The sequence below is a fragment of the Rhineura floridana genome, chromosome 16, assembly GCF_030035675.1.
Source record: "Rhineura floridana isolate rRhiFlo1 chromosome 16, rRhiFlo1.hap2, whole genome shotgun sequence".
In the NCBI taxonomy this organism is placed as follows: Eukaryota; Metazoa; Chordata; class Lepidosauria; order Squamata; family Rhineuridae; genus Rhineura; species Rhineura floridana.
Window position 1 is genome coordinate 30,091,137 of NC_084495.1, and position 20,462 is coordinate 30,111,598.

General features: G+C 43.4%; 1 protein-coding gene across 3 annotated transcripts in view; it reads right to left on the minus strand.

Moving 5' to 3' along the window:
- Nucleotides 1-1,452: 1,452 nt before the first annotated feature.
- Nucleotides 1,453-20,462, minus strand: part of GPR50 (G protein-coupled receptor 50) — a 35,293-nt gene continuing 16,283 nt past the window's right edge. Inside the window, exons 1-3 of one of the 3 annotated variants that reach the window (XM_061598763.1) lie at nt 6,048-6,320; nt 3,507-3,598; nt 1,453-2,443 (exon numbers count right to left, since the gene is read on the minus strand). In XM_061598763.1, coding sequence (XP_061454747.1) covers nt 1,575-2,443; nt 3,507-3,598; nt 6,048-6,064 — 978 coding nt within the window. In that variant the 5' untranslated portion in view covers nt 6,065-6,320 and the 3' untranslated portion in view covers nt 1,453-1,574. Of the gene's footprint in view, nt 2,444-3,506; nt 3,602-6,047; nt 6,321-20,462 lie in introns of those variants that run through there. The other 2 variants (XM_061598762.1, XM_061598761.1) reach the window with 2 other exon arrangements.

Below are 20,462 nucleotides of genomic sequence, written 5' to 3' on the forward strand. Positions count from 1 at the left end.
CTTTTTTCTCCCCGCAGCTTGACCTGGAGGAGAACGGGTACATTCAGATTGACCTTCCACACAGATTTTCCAGATAGGCTCCACTGTTTTAAACATGCCACTGCTGCAGTGGCGGCAAGTGGCTCCATGTCAGTGGGGCAGTGGAATCCACTCCAGGTTTTAGTCTGAATCTGAAAGTTCGGACTAAAATCTGGAGCGGATTCCACTGCCCCAACTTACACAGACTCACCAGCCACCACTGCACCACTGTAATTTGCACTTAAATATCAGCCCATTAACTGTTGGCCAAAAACTGATTTGTTCTGCTTTCTGCCCTGCCTTTTGGTTAAGACACTTTAGTTCAGTAAATTTCTGATAGCAGAGGCACACATTTATTATTGTTATTTTGACTATTTCTTTAAAAATAGGCACACTTCAATAACACACCCCAAAGATTTCTTCTTAGATCATATGCAAATAAAACAAATGCTTCTACAGAGGAGCTCACCCTCACCACATTACTATATAAGCCACTGTTCTTGGTAGGCCTCTGGCATTGGAAACCTGAGAGCAGTGACTCATACAGAGGCCCAGTAAGCAGCCTCCTCTGTGGACAAGTGCAGTGAACTTACAGGAGCCCTTAATGATCTAATATACTTTGCTTGGCACCCTAGCATCCATCTCATGGCAGGCTAATGCTTCCAGTTTGGCAATGACCAGTTCTTAAAAAGAATTGTGGAAAGCCATCATCGGGTTGCGGGTGATGAAACGCTGGCTAGTACGGACAGTAATCTAACACAGCACTAAGCTGCTCATGCAGCTTCACGCTTACACTCTTCAGCAGAGGCATACGAAAAGGAATGGAAAGTGGGCTACCAGAACAAATACATTGAGGGACAATGTGGTCTTGGTCCCCCAGATTACTTGAGGTGCATTCTGAAGGTGCATGCACCCTTCTTCAAATGCTTCTTGTCTTAGAGCATTGTTGCATACATGCAACAAGCACAACCCAGATCCATCAGGCACATTGTGGACAACAGCACTAAAAAAAATAACAAGCCAGGCAAGCGCCATCCTGCAAATCATTACCCATATCCATGACTTCGGTGGTAATCTGGGATGAGGGGGTGCCAAGGCTGAGAGCGACCGTAGGTTAGTGGCAGAACACACGCTTTGCATGCAGAAGGTGCCAATTTCAATTCTGGGCATCACTAGTTCAAAGTGTGTGTGTGTGGGGGGGGAAACTGCAGGCTTGAGACTATGAAGAGATTGGCCAGGCAGAGTAGAGAATACTGGCTGAGATAAATGGCCCAGTTCAGTGTAAGGCAGTTTGCCCAAAGCCATCTTGAAAGCTGGCAGCCAAAGGAAAACATGTGCAGGAAACTTCTTGCTTCAAAGCATATACTCTTTTGCAGCAACCCTAATAAACCGTAAGCAAAACATGACAATGAGCCCGTTGCTTGGGGGGGGGAGTGAAAAAAGAAGGTGACATTTATCTGCACAAGTTTGGCAGTAATGGTCCCTGCTGTAGCACACATGACAAGACCTTTACATAGTATATACAGACACCACACAATAAATAGTTTCCCTTCTATTTACAAGAAGATTTCAGCCTGGTTGTTGTTGGTTGTTGCAGCCGGGGATGGTTTGCTTTTAATTCCCTCTGTCCCACCTTTTGAGCTGTCGACAAAGTGCAACCGTGGAGTCCAGAGAGCAATGAGGATTCTTTTGTACTCCTTCCGGAAATTCTGGTTGAGAAGTCCATATATCACAGCGTTGAGGCAGCTGTTAAAATAAGCCATAAAGTAGCTCACCACAAAAAGCCACTCCGGAATCTGTGGTATGATTTTGGAAGGATTGATGGAGACTGCCAGGCCGATGAAATTTAATGGCCCCCAGCACACCGCAAAGAGGACAAAGACCACAAACATGGTCAAGAAGTTCCGTACATCGGCCGCGCGCACTTTCTGCTTGCAGTCTTGCCTCACCCGGTGCTTGACCTGAATCACCAGGATCCAGATCCGAAGGTAGCAGAAGGTCACAATGGACAGAGGGATGATGAAATGGACCACTACCACAGTGATGGTATACCACATACTGACAGTCTGAGCAAAAGTGCAGGAGTAAATCCGATGGTCGTACTGCAGGGAGCCCACGAAAAAGTTGGGCAGGATCGCCACCAGGGTGAGCAGCCACGTCAGGCAAAGATAGCCGCAGGTGTTCTTCAGGTTAAAGAGTTTGTCGTACCGGAGGCTGTGGCAAATGTAACAGTACCTGTTGATGGCAATAGCCGTGATGTTGAAAATGGAGCCAATCACACTCAAGCCCATGAGGAAGCCGCTGATCTGGCAATGAACGTTGCCCATTGTCCATCCATTGTGGAAGATGGCGCTCAAGATGAGAGGATAGGGGTACACAGCCACCACAAGGTCTGCCACGGACAGGCTGACAACAAAGATATTGCCTAGATGGTGGGGGTAGGGGACAAAGAAATGGTTAAGCCCCTGGCATGTGCAAATATCCATAACAAAATTAGAATAATTTCTAACTCACTTTTCAGAGGACACCCCCAGCTTACAGAAAAGCTTTGAAACATAAAAATACATCTGATTTCAGTTTCCACCATTGGTTAAGACCACCAGCAGCTCATACAAATTCAGTTCAGCACATTAACCAGCATTTGCTTCTCTGAATTTCAGGTTGTGGAATGAATGGGCCACAGAAAAAATACACTATGGAGTTTTGGATAGTTGTTCCTTGTTTCTCGCATATGTCAATCAGCAGGGAAGCACAATATGCCCACTGATTGCACAGTGCCCATTTTGGAGGGATGTAAGGTGGACTCTTTTCATTGTTTTCCTTGAATAGTAACTGCAAATTTAGGTCACATTCACACCATCCCATTCCCCCAACTTACACTCCCAAGTGGGGGACAACATATGCCAGCCCTGGAGCTGGTGTATGCATTTTTCCTCCCTTTGAAAACAATGGGATCATACACATGTGTATGGGATGGGTGAGAAATTTGATTCAGTTTGCATTTCAAGCCATATCTATCAAATTCTCACTTTCCAAAACAATATGAGAACCGAAACAGAGCCGTCCTTCAAAATTTGCACTTATCTGAATTTTGCAATGCTATTCGTCAACCAATCAATACTTACAAAAAGGCATATGTTAGGGGAAAGTGTGCATAAAAATGAATATATGTGAAAATATGCAAAAATGCATTATTTGAGGAGAAATGGCTTGCAAAAATGGGTACATTGGTCAAAACTGCCTACAAAATGTCTTTATTAGGAGAAAGTTGCATTAAAATGCTGGAGAATTTTCATGAGGATTTTTTTTTAAAAATCGCAAATTGCTGCAGAAATGTGGAGAACTGAATTTAAGATTTTTAAAAAATGAGAAACTGAAAGAATCAGAATTGATAGATCTTTCCATGCCTAACTCATACCAATAAACTAAACTAAAATATGCCGCTCTGCTGCACGTTTGGCAAGGTATAAATATGGCAGCTCATTCACCTTTGCTTCTCCCTCCTCTGCCCCTTTTGGGTTGCTCTGTGGTTTTCTTATTTAAAATATTGATCTCCCACCTTTTCTTATGCAGTCGGCATCTGCTAACATAAAAATACAATAACAACTAGCACCCAAAATGGAAATCAACAATAATAACAAGACAGCAGGTTAAAAATCAATTTAAAACAGCAGCAATAAAGTATAAAAGAGGTTCGTGGGAGTAATTCAATGTACCTGTAAGGATTCTATGTTAAGTATAAGGGTCCATCTGCACTGTACATTTAAAGCACTCTTATACCACTTTAAGAGTCATGGCTTCCCCCAAAGAATCCTGGGGACTGTAGTTTGTTAAGGGTGCTCAGTGTTGTTAGTGTTGTCCCTCACAGAGTTACAATTCCCAGACCCTTAACAAACTGCAGTTTTCAGGATCCTTTTGGGGAAACCATGACTGTTAAAGAAGCATGAGACTGCTTTAAATGCATGGTGTGGATGTGAGCACTATTTCACAGTGTAATAACAGCTCCCACATCCTGCAAATGCTTCTCATACAGTCGATTTTATAGAGCTGAATTTCTTAATAAAAATATATGTATAAAATTGCATAATTTCTTTGTGTTGCTTTGTTTCAAAATAATGAACATCTCCATAAACTATTGATAAAAACAATTATAATAAATACCTGTTGCTATACAAACTTCTATTGGTTTAAAACAAAATAGAAAGAAGCTAAGGCACTACATGGGCCTCGAACCAAACTCTGTCACTATAAGTTCAAGAAAGATCTTTTTGAATTTAGGGTACTATTCCAGATTCAGTTTGATAAAGTCTGTCTAGTTAAGGGCCACCAGCTCCACACCATTCTAAATTCTCATCCCAATGCAATTTTCTGCATGCTGTTGCTTCTGTAGCCTAGGTGGCAATAGCCACACATATGAGAGAGGTTATTAGCAGACCTGGGATAACGCCCCTATATTTGCAGAAGTACAGACAATTGGGAAAAATCTCTAAGAAGGGAGAACCTGAAAAACAGCTCAGTGAGGACTGAAAAAACTGAGTAGCCATGGAATACAGACTGATTGTTGAGATGAAAAACAACTGAAAACCAAATGGGAGGGGAATGGAATGGAGTGGCCAGAAGAGGAAGCTCAAGGAAGAGGCACATAGATACAAAGGCACCAACACATTCACTTGCTCTGGGCAGCCTCCTTGGGAAGGGACAGCAACACATACACCATTTTCATCAAGCGTGGAGAACCTTTAGCCCTCCAGATGTTGCTGAACTACACCTCTCATCATCCCTGGCTGTTGGCCATGCTTGCTGCCCCTTGCAGAACTACAATTTCCAGCACCCTTAACTAGGGACGGGGTTCACTATCTGATTACGTTTCATTTTTCAATTCATCAAATGGGCCGCCAATTACAATTCACCATAAATTGTGTTCCACTAGTTATCGTGATTCCAGATTCTCCCTTTTTTATTTTTTCAAAAAAATATACTAATTTTCCCATTATTCTTTATGCTGCTGTATAATTGGAAAATTAGTATATATATTTTCTTTATTATTCTTTATGTTGCTGTATAATTTATATGAGAGCCAGTGTGGTTATGGTGTTGGACTACGACCTGCGAGACCAGGGTTTGAATCCCCACACAGCCATGAAGCTCACTGGGTGACCTTGGGCCAGTCACTGCCTCTCAGCCTCATGAAAACCCTATTCATAGGGTCGCTCATAAGTCAGAATCAACTTGAAGGCAGTACATCTACATTATAATTTATATAATGTATACAGCAGCAGCTGATTACAAAAATAATTATGTAATTATTGGCACTGATTTTTTTTTTAAATTACAATTTCTCTGACAGCTGTGAATGCACACAAAGAGTGGGAGCCTATTCGACAATGAGACAAACTTGAAGATTATCCCAGAATTTGATACCAAATCCAATTTTGCAAATATTCTACACCATCTCTACCCTTAACAAACTATAGTTCCCAGGATTCTTTGGGGGAGGATGTGATTTAAATGTATGGTGTGTTCAGAGCCCAAGTTGTTGACCAAGGGCTATAAGTGACTACCTGTGGTGTTACAAGTCCAACAGACAGCAGAGGTCCGTGGCATGCCTGGACAGGACTAAGGAATAATTCTACTCAAGGCAAAATGATCAAATCAAATCAATTAATTGCTAATTCCTCCACTGCGCTACCTGGACATACATATGCTTCCTTTTGCTTGCCAAATGAATTAGTTCCAAAACTCTGAAAGTTAAGTTTTGCATTAAAATCCTTATTTAGAGGCTAGACTGATTTAATCGACACACACAAAGTTTTGAAAAATGTGGGCCAAGAGCTAATAAAAATATAGAGAAAGATCAACTAAGTTTAAGATAGCAAAAGGAAAAACAGCAAAGAAATTGGAAAGTAAATACTCAGCGTGGATGGAAAAGGGGGGGATACACAAGGAAAGGAGAGGAGGGAACGAAAGAGTTCTACAAATAGATAACAGAATTCTACATACAAATACATCTAAGCCTGACATATGCTAACCTCAGGAAGATAAACATGAGAATACTGTTGTGAACTACAGCTGTGGAAGATTTATAGAAAACATCTTGATCTCCAGATCCTTCCCATCATTTATCTTTACTCCCCATCCAACACGTGCTTCATGTATTCAGCTGGGAAAGACCTATAAACTTGAATAAAGTTCTGTGAGAGCTTCCACTCTTCCACTATGCATTCCAAGGTTCTTCAGAGCCCCAGGGGTTTTCTTGCCTTCGGAAAACACTTGGTGAGCTCTCCACTCAGATGAGTTTAGAGCCCTTCTCATCCTCAGAACTCTTCTGAGATCTGGTTATTTAAGCAGTCTTGCTTCCCAATAATTTCTCTATCATCAGGTGTGCTAATAGCCTCGCCCTTCCTTCAGTTCACCCTTTCCCTCCTTGACTCACCACTGGGGTAGCTAGCCCCAGAACTGCCATTCATTACAGACACCCACAGCACCCTCCTTGAGTCAGAGCTAGGTCAAGGTTGTGACCAGCCAAATCGAAGCTGAGAAGATACATTCTCCTCCAGCTTAGAGTCCCTGACAGGGCCAACACCAGGCATGACTGGGCCCTTGGGCACCAGCCTGCCCTGGGCCCGTGGCACCCACCTGCCCACCTGCACATCCCACCTACCTCTCCGTCACTCCTTAGGAAGGATGCCCTGCCATCAGTTTGCCCTGCAGTTTGTTAAGGGTGCTGAGAGTTAGAAGATCCCCTATTCTCCTCACAGAGATACAATTCCTAGAGTGGTTTAACAATCAATTTATCATCTGAGGGAACTGGGAATATCAGGACATCAGGTATCTCAGAGAGTACATGTCCCAAGGCTCATTGTTCCTGCAACACTGCTGAGCATGCTCAGGATCATGTCCCAAGCACAAGGAACCCTGGAACATGCCTGAAGATCATACTGAAGACTTTCCCAAGAAAGAGGAATGTCGTGAGACTTCCCAGTTACTACTGCTGCCAGCCTGCCAAGAAGTGGCAAAGGAAGAGATGGGGGCTGGAACAGTGTAATTTTGGAACTGGGGTAAGCATTTTTTAAAACTGCTTTCCAAGTAAGTTTGCCCATCATAAGTTAAATTCAACAAAAATTAAGCATAAAAACAGAGAAACCCAAGGTCATCCCAACTATGCAAGTTTAATACACTTAGATTTAGACAAAGCATCCATTTTCTGGCAGAAGAATTCTACAGGGTGCTCTTAGCAACATTTCAAAAGTAATTGCCCAACTAGGACCTGTAGATGTTCATCTCAGGAGATTTCTCCCTGGAACAACTTCTCCTATCATAAAGTCACATGTGTTTAGTGTAAAACCTATTCTTATCCTGATGGGACACAGCTGCCTCTTGGACCAAAATCAACATGCTCTTCTTAATTCCTGAGAACCACAAGTGCGACATCTGTAACTGAGGTCTTAATAGGAGGAAGAAGGCAAAAGGTTGTGGGCCTTTCTGCCTGCATCTTTGGGATCTCTAGGGCCAAAGTAGACATTGTTAGCTGAGGGAAAAGACGACACATGGATGCTACTAATTGCAGCAGCCCAGCAGGGCATTTTAAAAGGAATTGTTACTAGCTGTCCATTTTTTCATTCAATTGGCTTGCACATGGAAGCCTCTACAAGCCCCGACATTTGGACTGAGGCGAAAGTGGTTCAAATGAAAAAAAGGGGGGGCAGAGTGAATACACCCTTGCAAATGCATTTACACAAGTTACTATCCTAACAAAATTCTTACTAGCCTGCCCACCCACCAGTAAATACATGAATTAAAAAGCAATCATCATCATCTCTAAAACACTAATTTCAGGACTTAGAAAAATTGGTTAAAACACTACTGTTCTGGTATTACAAAAATATTTTGGGGGGATTATTTTTATTTTACAGTGACTTAAAGGAGGTATTTTTTTAAAAAAAAAAACCTGCATAGCACACAATAAAAACTAAAAACACTGAATCTACTAATACCAGAACTATAAAATCACAGAAGAATTGTTCTGGGATTAGACAGGTCTGAAAAGAAAACGTGTCTCATTTTTACAGTTTGTAGTAAAAAAGCAATGCTTTACTTTTCTGCAAAAAGGCTTCTCTCCCCCATTCCCACCCTCCAGTCCCCAACATCCAATTAGAATCCAGTCTAAATTTGTGTTCTTGGTTCATTAATTAAATTGTATTATGTCCATTGGTGTCCACTGGATGTCAAAAAGCTAGGATGGGTGTACATTTGGACATTCAACTGTTACTTAAAAAATGCTTTGCAGCCCAGGAATGGCAACCTCTCTCCCTACTGTGAGCTTGCCAGTGGAGCTACAGTTCCCAGAGTTGTTTAACAATTGATCCCTCTTCCCAGGGAACCCTGCGAATTGTAGTTTTGTGAGGGGAAGATGGGTCTCCTCAGCACCCTTAACAGGATTATTTGCAGGGGAGGGAATCATGACAGTTTAAAGTGGTATAAAACTGCTTCAGATATATAGTGCAGATGGGACCTTATAAACATACAATCCTTCAGGCAGATTGAATCACTCCCACAAATTTCTTTTATACTTTATTGCTGCTGGGTTTTTTTATTGATTTTAACCTGCTGCCTTGTTATTCTTATTGGTTTCCATTAAGGGTGCTATTTGTTATTGTATTTTATGATTCTCAGGTTAGCTGATGCCGACTGCATAAGGAAAGGGTGGGCCCAGTGCTCTTCAACATTTTTATTAATGACTTGGATGAGGTGCATGGAATGCTGATCAAATCTGCAGATGATACAAAATTGGGAGGGATAGCTAATACCATGGACTACAGAACAAAATTCAAAGGGATCTTGATAGGCTGGAGCATTGGGATGAAACAACAGAATGAAATTTAACGGGGATAAGTGGAAGGTTCTACACCTAGGAAAAAGAAACCAAATGCATAGTTATAAGATGGGGGATACTTGGCTCAGCAATACTACATGCAAGAAGGATCTTGGGATTGTTGTTGATCACCAGCTGAATATGAGCCAACAGTGCAATGTGACTGCAAAAAAAGGCAAATGCTATTTTAGGCTATGTTAACAGAAGTATAGTTTCCAAATTGCATGAAGTACTAGATCCCCAAAGGGATCCCCTATTCCCCTCACAGAGATACAACTCCTAGAGTGGTTTAACAATCAATTTCTCATCTGAGGGAACTGGGAAGGGAGGGAGAAGTGAAGGTGGATGAGTTGCCATCTCCAGATCTTGCCAGGGCACAGTGGAAGGGAGGGCAGTGTGGCATTTTCCCTTCTCTCTCCCTTTTCCCAAGTTTTTTTTTAAATATTTTTTTAATTTTCTTTAAAAAAAAATGATGTCTACCCCAGGGGTTACCAAACTGTGGTCCATGGGCCACCAGTTGTCCATGAGCTTCATTCAGGTGATCCACAGCAGGTCCACATTAAATATTCATGATCATTTTTAATTTTGTTTATTGCTTCTTTTATCTCTTATATTGTATTTTCTCATTTTATAATTGGACTTCGCAAATTGTAATACAATAAAATACAAGAAATAAAAGCAATAAAAATATAGTTAAACATCATACAGCATCTAGCACAGCGCATTCAATTGCTACAATGGGGGGGGATCATTAAGCGGTCCATCAAGGCCATAGGTAATTTTCAAATGGTTCATTGTTTCCAGCACATACACCAACTCCAGGACTAGTGTATGCATCCTTCCATTTGGGGGGGTATATTAGGGGAATGAGAAGGCCATGGATCTTTTGGCTGTGTTCTAACCCAACTCTGCCAGATGCGAACTCAACATTCAATGAAGCTTAATGGTGGAAGATATTATAGAGGATATTATAGAGTTGGAAAAGGTTCAGAAGAGGGCAACCAGAATGATCAAGGGGATGGAGCGACTCCCTTACGAGGAAAGGTTGCAGCATTTGGGACTTTTTAGTTTAGAGAAAAGGCGGGTCAGAGGAGGCATGATAGAAGTGTATAAAATTATGCATGGCATTGAGAAAGTGGATAGAGAAAAGTTCTTCTCCCTCTCTCATAATACTAGAACTCGTGGACATTCAAAGAAGCTGAATGTTGGAAGATTCAGGACAGGCAAAAGGAAGTACTTCTTTACTCAGCGCATAGTTAAACTATGGAATTTGCTCCCACAAGATGCAGTAATGGCCACCAGCTTGGATGCCTTTAAAAGAAGATTAGACAAATTCATGGAGGATAGGGCTATCAATGGCTACTAGCCGTAATGGCTGTGCTCTGCCACCCTAGTCAGAGGCAGCATGCTTCTGAAAACCAGTTGCCGGAAGCCTCAGGAGGGGAGGGTGTTCTTGCACTCAGGTCCTGCTTGCGGGCTTCCCCCAGGCACCTGGTTGGCCACTGTGAGAACAGGATGCTGGACTAGATGGGCCACTGGCCTGATCTAGCAGGCTCTTCTTATGTTCTTATGATTCAGGACAGAGCAAAGAAAGTACTTCTTCATACAGTGCATAGTTAAAGTATGGAATTTGCTTTTAGAGAAGGTAGTGATGGCCACTGACCTGGATGACTTTAAAAGAGGATTAGGCAGATCCCTGAAGGATAAGGCTATCAGGGCAGTATGCTTCTGAACATTAGATGCTGTTGTGCTCAGATCTTGCTTGCGGGCCTTCCATTGGCATTTGTTTGGCCTCAGTGAGAACAAGATGCTGGGTGAAATGAGCCACTGGCCTGATCCAGCCGGTTCTTCTTACATTCTTATGTTCATGTGTTCTATTGCTTTTAAATGTATTTATCATGCTGTACACGACCCTGATGTTTTGCGAGAGGGCAGCATATAAATAAATAAATAACACATATTATAATTCTCCCAGTTTTAATTCTCTTCAAGAACTTTCTAGGCCTTCCAACAGTTTGCAGAGTAACCAAATGAGAGGAATGGAACCCATTGTCATGCTGGTAGCCTTTCACAGCTGCTTACAGCTCCCTCAAACCACAATCTAAACTATAATAAAAGAGCTGAGAAGATACTTTGCCAAATGCCAATATCTGTCACCTCCAAGTGTTCACACAAAACAACTGAGGATGAGGTTCATAGGAAGCTGCTTTATACAGAGTCAGGCCATCTAGCTCAGGGCTGTCCACACTGGCTGGCAGTGATTTTCTAGGGATTCAGGCAAAGGACATTCCCAGCGTTACCTGAAAATGCCAGGTATTGAACTACGGATCTTCTGCATACAGCACAGGTGCTCTACCACTGAACTATGTCCATTCCCCTAAATTAACAATTAATTAAATTAATTAGCAACCCAGTTCTAATATTGTCTGCGGTCCAGCTTCTGTCTAGCTTAACCGAGATATTAACCCTTCTTTCCTGCCCCACCAAGACCATTTTCCAATCCAGCAAGAAGTAAAACGTCCTGCTCAGTTTCTGACATGATGGCATTCCAGCAAAGGAAATTGGAGACAGCTGTGTCGCCCCCAGCACCATGCTGAGCTCAGATGAGTGAGCCAGCACATCTCTGAATGCTACTAATATCTGGTTACCTTCCTGTCAACCAGGTTTTTCCAATCTACAGTTTTGCATTATTTTGACAGTCCCACAATCCAAAAAGCAATGATGGTTTCTGATCAGCTGCCGGTCAAAATGGACCTTTTTATTATAGCTTTGGCCCTATTTTGGAGGTCCCCATTGAAGTTGTATAATACATTTGGAGATTTATTATTTCATTTGCAGAAGTATTCATAACATTCTCAAGCAGACTCCATCCCAGTCCATGTAAACAAGGATTCTTTATAGGTTGTCCCTTGTTACTGAACTGAAAGCTAGTCACCATTTATAGAAAACACAGGAAGCTGCCTTAGACAGAGTCAGACCATCAGTCCGTCTAGCTCAGTATTGTCTACACTGACTGGCAGTGGCTCTCCAGGGTTTCAAGCCGGGGACACTCCCAGCCCCTCGGGGACTGAACCTAAGACCTCCTGCATGCAAGGCAGATGCTCTACCACTGAGCTACGCCCCTTCTGTCTGCAATAGTTTGTAGTACCTATTCATCTCAAGAACAACTCTGTGAGTTTGGTCATCTTTATTCTTACTGTAAAAAGGAAGGATGAAAATGCTAGTGGATCCATGAATGTGCTCAAACATCGATCAATTCAAGTACTTTCACACCAAAGAAATACTGTAAGCTCACATTAACAATAAAAATAATCCACCAGTTCCGACTATATTTAGTCATGGGGTTGCATTGAGTAGACCCATCAAAACTAATGAACCTATGTTAGCCATGTCTATTCACTTTAGTGGGTCTACTCTGAGTAGGACTAGCACTGAATGCTACCCTATACGTTCACATAGGTATCCAAGCAAGCTTGACATCATAAGATAAACGGTCAAACGTAGAAAGGGCAGTGAGCTCTTCAGTAGTGGATGGTGGTTGTTTCTCCTTCTAGCCTTGAAGTATAAGTCACTGCAACCATAACGGCTCACTGGATCATTGTCCATCTGTTAATACCCACACCAGGGCTATAATTTAAAAGTGTGTCAACATCCGCAAATATAAAGGATTTTTCCACGACAAAACTAAATACAGACCATACAAGTCCAATGTTATTATCTAATTAATGTACAACCTCTAACATATTACAGAGGAAACTAGGCTGGCTCTTATGTCAGGGGGTGGGAAGCCTCTCACCCACAGGCCAGATGCAGTCCACAGGGGCCTCCTCCTCCATCCCACCCTCTATTCCCACTTCAAGAATCACTTCAAATGCTACAGCTGCTGGCTATCAAGAAAAAATCCACAAAAATCACAGTACTGTTCAAGTTGTTATTATTTTACTGTTGTGAATCCATATAAAATCTTGCAGATGTGCCTGAATTTATGCAACCTGTAAACTCAGCTTTAAAAAATGGTGTGAGTGAGTGAGTGAGTGAGAGAGAGAGAGAGAGAGAGAGAGAGAGAGAGAGAGAATACAGTAAACCCCTTGCATCCCAGCCTGATCACTGAGATCTTTTGAGAAGTCTCAGTTGGTGGTTCCCCCATGGCTCAGACGCATGGCTCGTAACTACTAGAAGCTGGCCATTCAGTGTAGTGGACCTAAGCCTGTGGAACTCCCTCCCAAGATTACACAGGCACCCTCCTTGTTAAACGTCAGGCACGTGTGGCTAAGACTTTCTCATTCCAGCAGATATTTTAAGGTAGTGTTTGGTTTTATGATAGTTTTTGTTGTTTTGTTTTCCTGCTTCATTTTCTGTATGGTTTGCTTTGATGTACACTGCTTAGATATGTGAAATGATTAAGTGGTATATAAATTTCTCAAATAAATAAATGCCTGCTCGTTCCTTCCCGCTATTAATTGTGTTCTCACTAAGGCACTGTTACCTACGCCGACTCTTTCAAATGGGGCAGACTAAAAAACAACAGAAAATTGAAAAGCATGATCCTAAATCAAAGAGTGGGAATCAGTCAGCTGCAATTCCAAATTAAGACTGAAAAGATGCTAAGCAAACAAAAAAAAGCTATTAAAAGGTTGCCCTTAAAGCTGCGTAAGCCACTAACAGAACGCAGCATGAGCCACCAGAGTGGCTCGCTTTGTATACAAACCTATTCCTAATCCATCCACCCAAAACATTTAAGCACCTTCTTGTGTGTGTTGTTTGTATTGAAAAGGCCTCTCCCCCACTTGGGAATAACTGGGAGGCCATGGCAGCGCTACACAGGATGGAAGGAACCCAACACAAACAAATGAAAACATTTGGCTCCATTGATTCCAAGGATGATGCAAACCCCAATGGCTTTTAATTTTAGCAACACAGTGATCCCAGGGTAGCACTGGCATGCATGCTCCATGTGCTTCTCCTGCATGCTTGGAACAGCAGGGCTGCGGAGTCGGTACACCAAACCTTCGACTCCGACTCCTCTATTTTTCTACTGTCCGACTCCAACTCCGACCAAAATTGCTTCCAACTCCACAGCCCTGGAAAGGGCTGTAAATGTCTTTTTAAATTGGAAGCTCTCATAGGAGCATTTTTATCGCTGCCTGAATATGCGCTGATCTTGGCATCACAGCATTTGTCTTCATCTGGGTCCTGTGTCATACACCGACACATAAAATGTTTTCCATCTTGAGTTATGGTGAAATGCTCAACTACAGCTGACTTCATGGGAAGCTTCTTTAACATTTTGAATTTATATTTTAAAAAATTTGACAATCAAAATTTATTTTGAAGCCGGAGTCGGTACATTTCGACCGACATCAACTCCGACTCCAACTCCACCCAAAATTGCTTCCGACTCCGACGCCACGACTCCGACTCCACAGCCCTGTGGATCAGTTTTGGGATCAAGGCACACATAAGAATTAGGTCAGCCTTTCCCAGCCTTTGGGTCCCCAGATGTTGCTGGACTACCATTCCCACCATTCCTGACCATTGGCCATGCTGGCTGGGGCTGATGGGAGTTGTAGTCCAACAACATCTGGGGACCCAAAAGTTGGGAAAGGCTGTTCTAGGTAATACTGAGCATCTGGGAAATACAGTTTAATATGCGCTGATGGAAGTAAGCCTATTGCCAGTGGTGGCTGGTGCCCATTGGGACTGGTAGGGTGGAAGGCAGGGAGGCCAACAGCAGGTGGCACCCGAGCTGATGACGGGCACAGCAAGAGCCAATGACAGGCAGAGCCAACTAATTCTAGTTTGCCCCCATAGTACTCTCTGCTGAGTTCTGCAAGGGCAACACTGAGGGCTTATCCACATTACTTTGTACTAAAGACACTCCTTTCACCTCCATTTTCTATTTGCATCGTCCACAGTAAGGGCTCAATGCCAGCTGCAAACACTGTGTTTTCTATTCACACTGAGGGGAAGGATCAATCACACAGTTTCCTAATGACAACGCCTTCTAATTTAACATTTCTACTCCCTCTGGTTGCTTGGCAACCAAGCATGCTGCAGTGGGTTCCTTTAAAAAAAACCCAGAAGTACGAATATCTGTTTTCCTTGGGGCAATACAGCTGAAATACAAATCTTTGTTTGAGCAGTGTTATGCTTTTGCACACAAGTTAGGGTGGAAAAGAAAAGAAAGGCACTGTTTGCAGCAACATAAAAAAGGCTAGCAGAACAGGGAAGAGCAGCCCGAGGTTGCTTTTCAGCCTACAGGAAATAAAATGAAAGAAGGGAGGAGGAGGGAGTGGGTGTGGAGAAGGGAACAATTGACACATCCACCTAAAAGCATTGGAGCAAAGCATCTGCAAGCACTAGAGATATGGAGTGAATATGTTTTTTCCTTCCCTTTTCGTATTATCAAAAGATTAGGTTAGTAAGTATTTACAGGGGGAAAACTGTGTGATAGCTTCTGTTTGCTGGTAAAGTCATGTAAACCATGCAAATTAAAAGGGGATGTATGTAGCACCAAATTAAAAAGGGATGTATGTAGCACTACACAGTAAACCACTGTGTAGATGAGCCCTGAGAGTAAGGAAGAGGAAACTCACAGTGGCATCCCCTGAACTGGATGTATGTAAGAAGGTAGGCAGGTAGAGGCCAGCTGAGGCTGGTGGGGCAGTGCCCCATTCGCAGTAACAAACCTGCCTCCACTGTCTAATAAATACAGCATGCAAAAGGTCTTTAAATTTAAAAATCTTATATGACTGAAGTACACAGGGATGTCAAAGACACCGTGAAGTTGGGAGTGGATGCAGAAATCTCACCAACGTGAACAGGACTCCATGAAAGCACAGGCAATTGGAAAGAGGAAAAGATGGGCAGTTCTCCATTCGCCTCCTCATCCAAGGGTCTTTTCCCACTTGCCTCAAACAAGCAATTTAGTTTGACAAGATAACAATAAAGATTATGCACCAGTGCCTCCCATGTTCCCTGCTGTCAGGCCCAGCTCCATGCATTTGAGGGGTAGAGCTGGCTGAACTTTGGGAAAGCCAAACATTTGGCCCAAATTGGGGGTGGGGTGGGACATGATGTAAGAATGGGTGAAAACAACCCCATTCTTTGGTATTTTTAGGGGTTGGTGGGGCATGATTTTGGGGGGAGTTACTGGAGTTCTTCAATGCTCCATCAGGCTAATGGATGCCATTTTAGACATTACAGAATGTCCTGTTCCTTATGGGGGGGTGGCCTCCGTAAAAAGTGGCAGCAGCCAATGGAGATCCACCAGGGAGTACCTCCTGACCCACTCTAGGCTATTCGCACAACCTGCAGTTTCCTTCTTTGGTGCACATGCTGAATTCTGAGCTCACATCAGTGGAGGTTGTTCCATTAAAGGCAAACGAGGCACTGCTCCTCCACCCTCAATCCAACTTCAGCCAGATCCTACCTACTTAAAAGCATCCCAAGGGGTGGCCTTTGCCTGCCAGCTACTTCCTCCATAGTCTCAGTTTTCCCCTTGTAGAACACAGCAGGAAGGACGGGGATATTAGCTGGTTCCACTATCATTGGCTCTGGCTTCACCTCCCGTTGGGCTCCCTGCCTTCCGCCTCACCATTCCCAATGGGATCCAACCAGCACTGGTTCACATCCCTTAGGATACCAATTCAGGACCCGCTTGGGGACATGAGCCTTGGTACATGTGACGCATGCTGGCGTTGCAAGACCTCATTCCCTGAGAACGCCCTTGCAGGTGGCAAAAGGCTCCAGGGCTTCATGTTATTCAGCAGATGCAAAACCCAACAATCTGCCATAGCTGCCAGAAAGAAATTGTGAAGCTTCCTCATGGATGGGAGCTCCATGAAGAGCCTTGGAGCAATCTCTAAATGGGGTGTACTCATGCCCCCAATTCCATGTATCAGATCATTATTAGCACTTCGTGAACAAATTCCGGACTCTTTTTGGCTGATAAGGGCCTTTGGGTATTGTTAGTGTTTTTCTCTCCCCTTGAAGGGTAGGCGATGGCTTCTTGGGGCGGGGCTTAATAGCGGCTTTTCCCACGGAGCCATTATTAGTGGACAAAGCCTTCTAGAGCCTTTGCTCATTTCCCTCGTCTGTCTCCATGGCTGGAAACAAGGAGCTGGGGGTCATTTGGTTAGGACAGTAGGATTTTCTGAAACAGTGAAAACTGCATTAAGCATCCAAGGGCTTTGTGGTGCCCTTCTGAGACCTGTTCCTCATATTACAAGAAGCATCATTAGATGAAGTATGAGCCATTTCAGCGTACAAGGAAGGCAGGAACACACACACAGTGGGAAGTGGCTGTTGCTGCACACGTGCTTTGCGCACAAAAGGACTACACAGCCTAGTTCCTGCTGTCTTGCTTCAAGCATCATAGGTAGAGATGGGAGAAAAAAATTCAATTCCTGTTCACATTTATGTATCAAATTCGCCTTCACCGAAACAATATGAGAACCGAAACATAAACATCCTCCAAAATTTGCACTTCTTTGAATTTTGTGATGCAGTTCTCCAACCAAAGTTTACAAAAATGCATAAAAAAATCCGTATCTTGCTTCCAAGTGTGAAGTCTTCAAAAGAATTTAGACTGGGGCAGAGGACAGGAAAGACTACGCCTGGAGTGAAAGCTGGCAACCAGAATGAAAATGGCATAAGGACTACAACAGAAATCAATGGCCAACTGGGATAAGGAATAGTAGCCATATGAGGTAAAACAAGAAACAAACTTCAGCAAGGACTCGCTTCTTTTGCGCAAAATTTGTGCTTGAAAAGCTGACCTTGATCTTCTGTAAGGAGGAAGAGGAGGAGGAGGAGGTGACAGGAGACTTGTTAAGATCAAATAAAGCCAGCAAGGATGAAAGTGCTTCTACCCAGCTTTGTGCTAACAGCTCAGTGCCTGTGCTGGCTTCCAGATCAGTTTCCTTCACTCAGTCCAAGCTAATGCCCAGCCTGTGTACCAATGAAAAAACAGATGAGTGTTTTCGCTGCTTCTCTGCAAGCTTCGCAGGTCTGATTTTGCCTAGGTTGGCTGGTGGGTGAGTGAGTAGGCGATTCTGCTGCCATCTCTGCACCAGGTGCAATGGGATCGTTATATTATTCCCCGTGCAGCAACACTGCAGAGGTATGCACCCTCAGTAGAGGATGCTTGTTGTATCTCTTCAAGAGTTGCTGCTCCTGTCAGAAAGCAGAAAAGTCATTAAGTGGAAACTTTAGGAAGCAGACTCCTCTGAGGATGGGCAATTCCTCCTCTTACCTAGTGGTGCCATCAAGGCTGAACTTTGAGGCAGAAATCCAAGGAGGGCAGAGAAACTCTGAGCATCCCATTACGCAGACCATCCCAGGACCATCTCCAGAGTCTTGTTGATCATTTTATTGGAAGACTCTAATTTTTAAATTACTGGGCAAGTTGCAAAATCTCTAAACATTGGGAACTTCATTCAGGTGATCCATGGCATGTCTGCATTAAATATTCATATTAATTTTAGTTGTATTTTTATTGCTTCCTTTATTTCTTACAGTGTGTTTTATCGTATTACAATTTGAATTCTATACAATTTATTTTCACATAAGAAACAAAAGAAGCACTAAAAAAACATACAGAATCTAGCACAGCACAGCACACTTGCTACAACAGGCAGAAAAATCATTAAAGGGTCCACCAAGAGCCTCATCAGTTTTCATGTGGTCTGTGGGGAAAATGTTTGGGAACCACTCCCTTAGATAATCTATAATTATTTTCTGTTTTCTCTCTCTTGTGTAACAATCTTATGTATTTTACATTCTATAACTTTTTATTTGTGGTTAGCAGATCATAAATAAATTACATTCAATTAAAGATTCAGGGGGAGCGTGGGGGCTGTTTGGGCATCTTCTGTGCATCTCATTTACTTTGGCTCTCAGCTTTCAGAAGTTTGGGAAATGTTGATCCAGCCAGTCCAGAACATTCATCTTAAAAGTTGGGTATAATTTTTTTTAAAAAATGATCTTTTAAAACTTATTTTAACCATTGTGATGGCAACACACTTGCCTGTCCCCAAAAGGCCCACCACTCTCCCATCCTGGGAGAAAACATTTCCTGGAACAGAAAGTCTTCATTATTACAGATGATCATGCATTGGCTCCCAGCATGAGACAATCCAATTAAGAGTTCTTTACTTTGCAGGGTTACTTGGAAAGTTACCATCCAGAAGTGTAATTTTTTGGAGCTGCCTGGCGCACTAGATTAGCATTTCATCTTATCTAATGATACTGAGAAATCAGTTGGGCAGATTCCTTCAACACATCTATTAATTTTGATGGACCAAGTTCTGCAGTTCATTAAAGGAAGACAGGAACAAACTCTCACTTGGGTAGCTTGGCCTAATGAATTAAAAATCTTCCTTGTAAAAGGTTACCAAGCCCCTTGGAAGAATACCAGAAGCTCTTAGTTGAACAAGCGTTACCATCACCAGTGCTGTAACAGCAGCAGGTTTTAGAACGCTGCACGTACTGTAGCTGCCATAGCATTTGTGAGGCACCCTAAGATGCACGTGCACCAGGCTCTTGGACAGGTGGGTGGGGGTTTACTGATTGTCAGGGCTTGCATAGCACCATGATGGCTGGTGCCCATTGGGACTGGTAGGGGGGAAAGCAGCAGGTGGAACCAGAGCCAGTGGCAAGTGGAGCAAACTAATTATACTTTTGTCCCCATTCCCTTCCCTGCTGAGTTTACAAGGATGACACTCGAATTGAGGAGGAGGAGGAAGCTGACAGCCAGCGCTACCCCCTGGACTGGATGTCAGTAAAGGCAGGCAGGTGGGGGCTGGCTGAGGGCAGGCTAGGCAGAGCCCCATTGGCCCTAATAGGCCAGCCTCTCCTTCATAGCGCTGTGCATAGAAACCCCGGTAATCGGCTGATCACGGGAGGTTGCAAAGCATCGTCCAACATGTCCTGCAAGTCCTGGTGGTCAGCTGATCATGGGGTCTTACCTAGTACTGTGCTTGAAAGCCACAGCAGGCAGCCGATTGGCAGTGCTTGCAAAGCACAAGGAGTTTTGCACAGGGCTTCACGGGTGCCTTCAAATCCCCTCTCAGTCCAGCTGCCTCTTTAACTGCCCCACCTCTGCGTATGCTAATTTTTGTGGTCAGATGCAAATTTTGAACGTTACTATACTTAGGAAGATAGGACACTACGTTATAGTGAATTAGACCGTTGGTTCACCTGGCTCTGAATGGTCCACACTGATGGCTAGTGGCTCTTCAAGGCTGCAGGCAGGGAATGCTCCCAGCCCTACCTGGAGGTGCCAGAAATTGAACCTGGGACCTTCTGCATGCAAAGCAAATGCTCAACACTGAACGACAGCCCTTCCTCCAATTTCAACCAAAATACGGTATATGTAGTTCTTGGGAAGACTACGACCAGGTGACCTGAGTGCCTCGCTGCTCCCCAGTCTGCTGTCCCTGTTGATGGACACTTTCAAGGGCCCTTCCCTCCCCCATTGCAGTTAGGCTTCCAAAAACACAAACAAACCTCCCATCCACACGTGAGGGCTAACAATGCAGCCCTAGCCATGTCTACTCAGACATTGGTC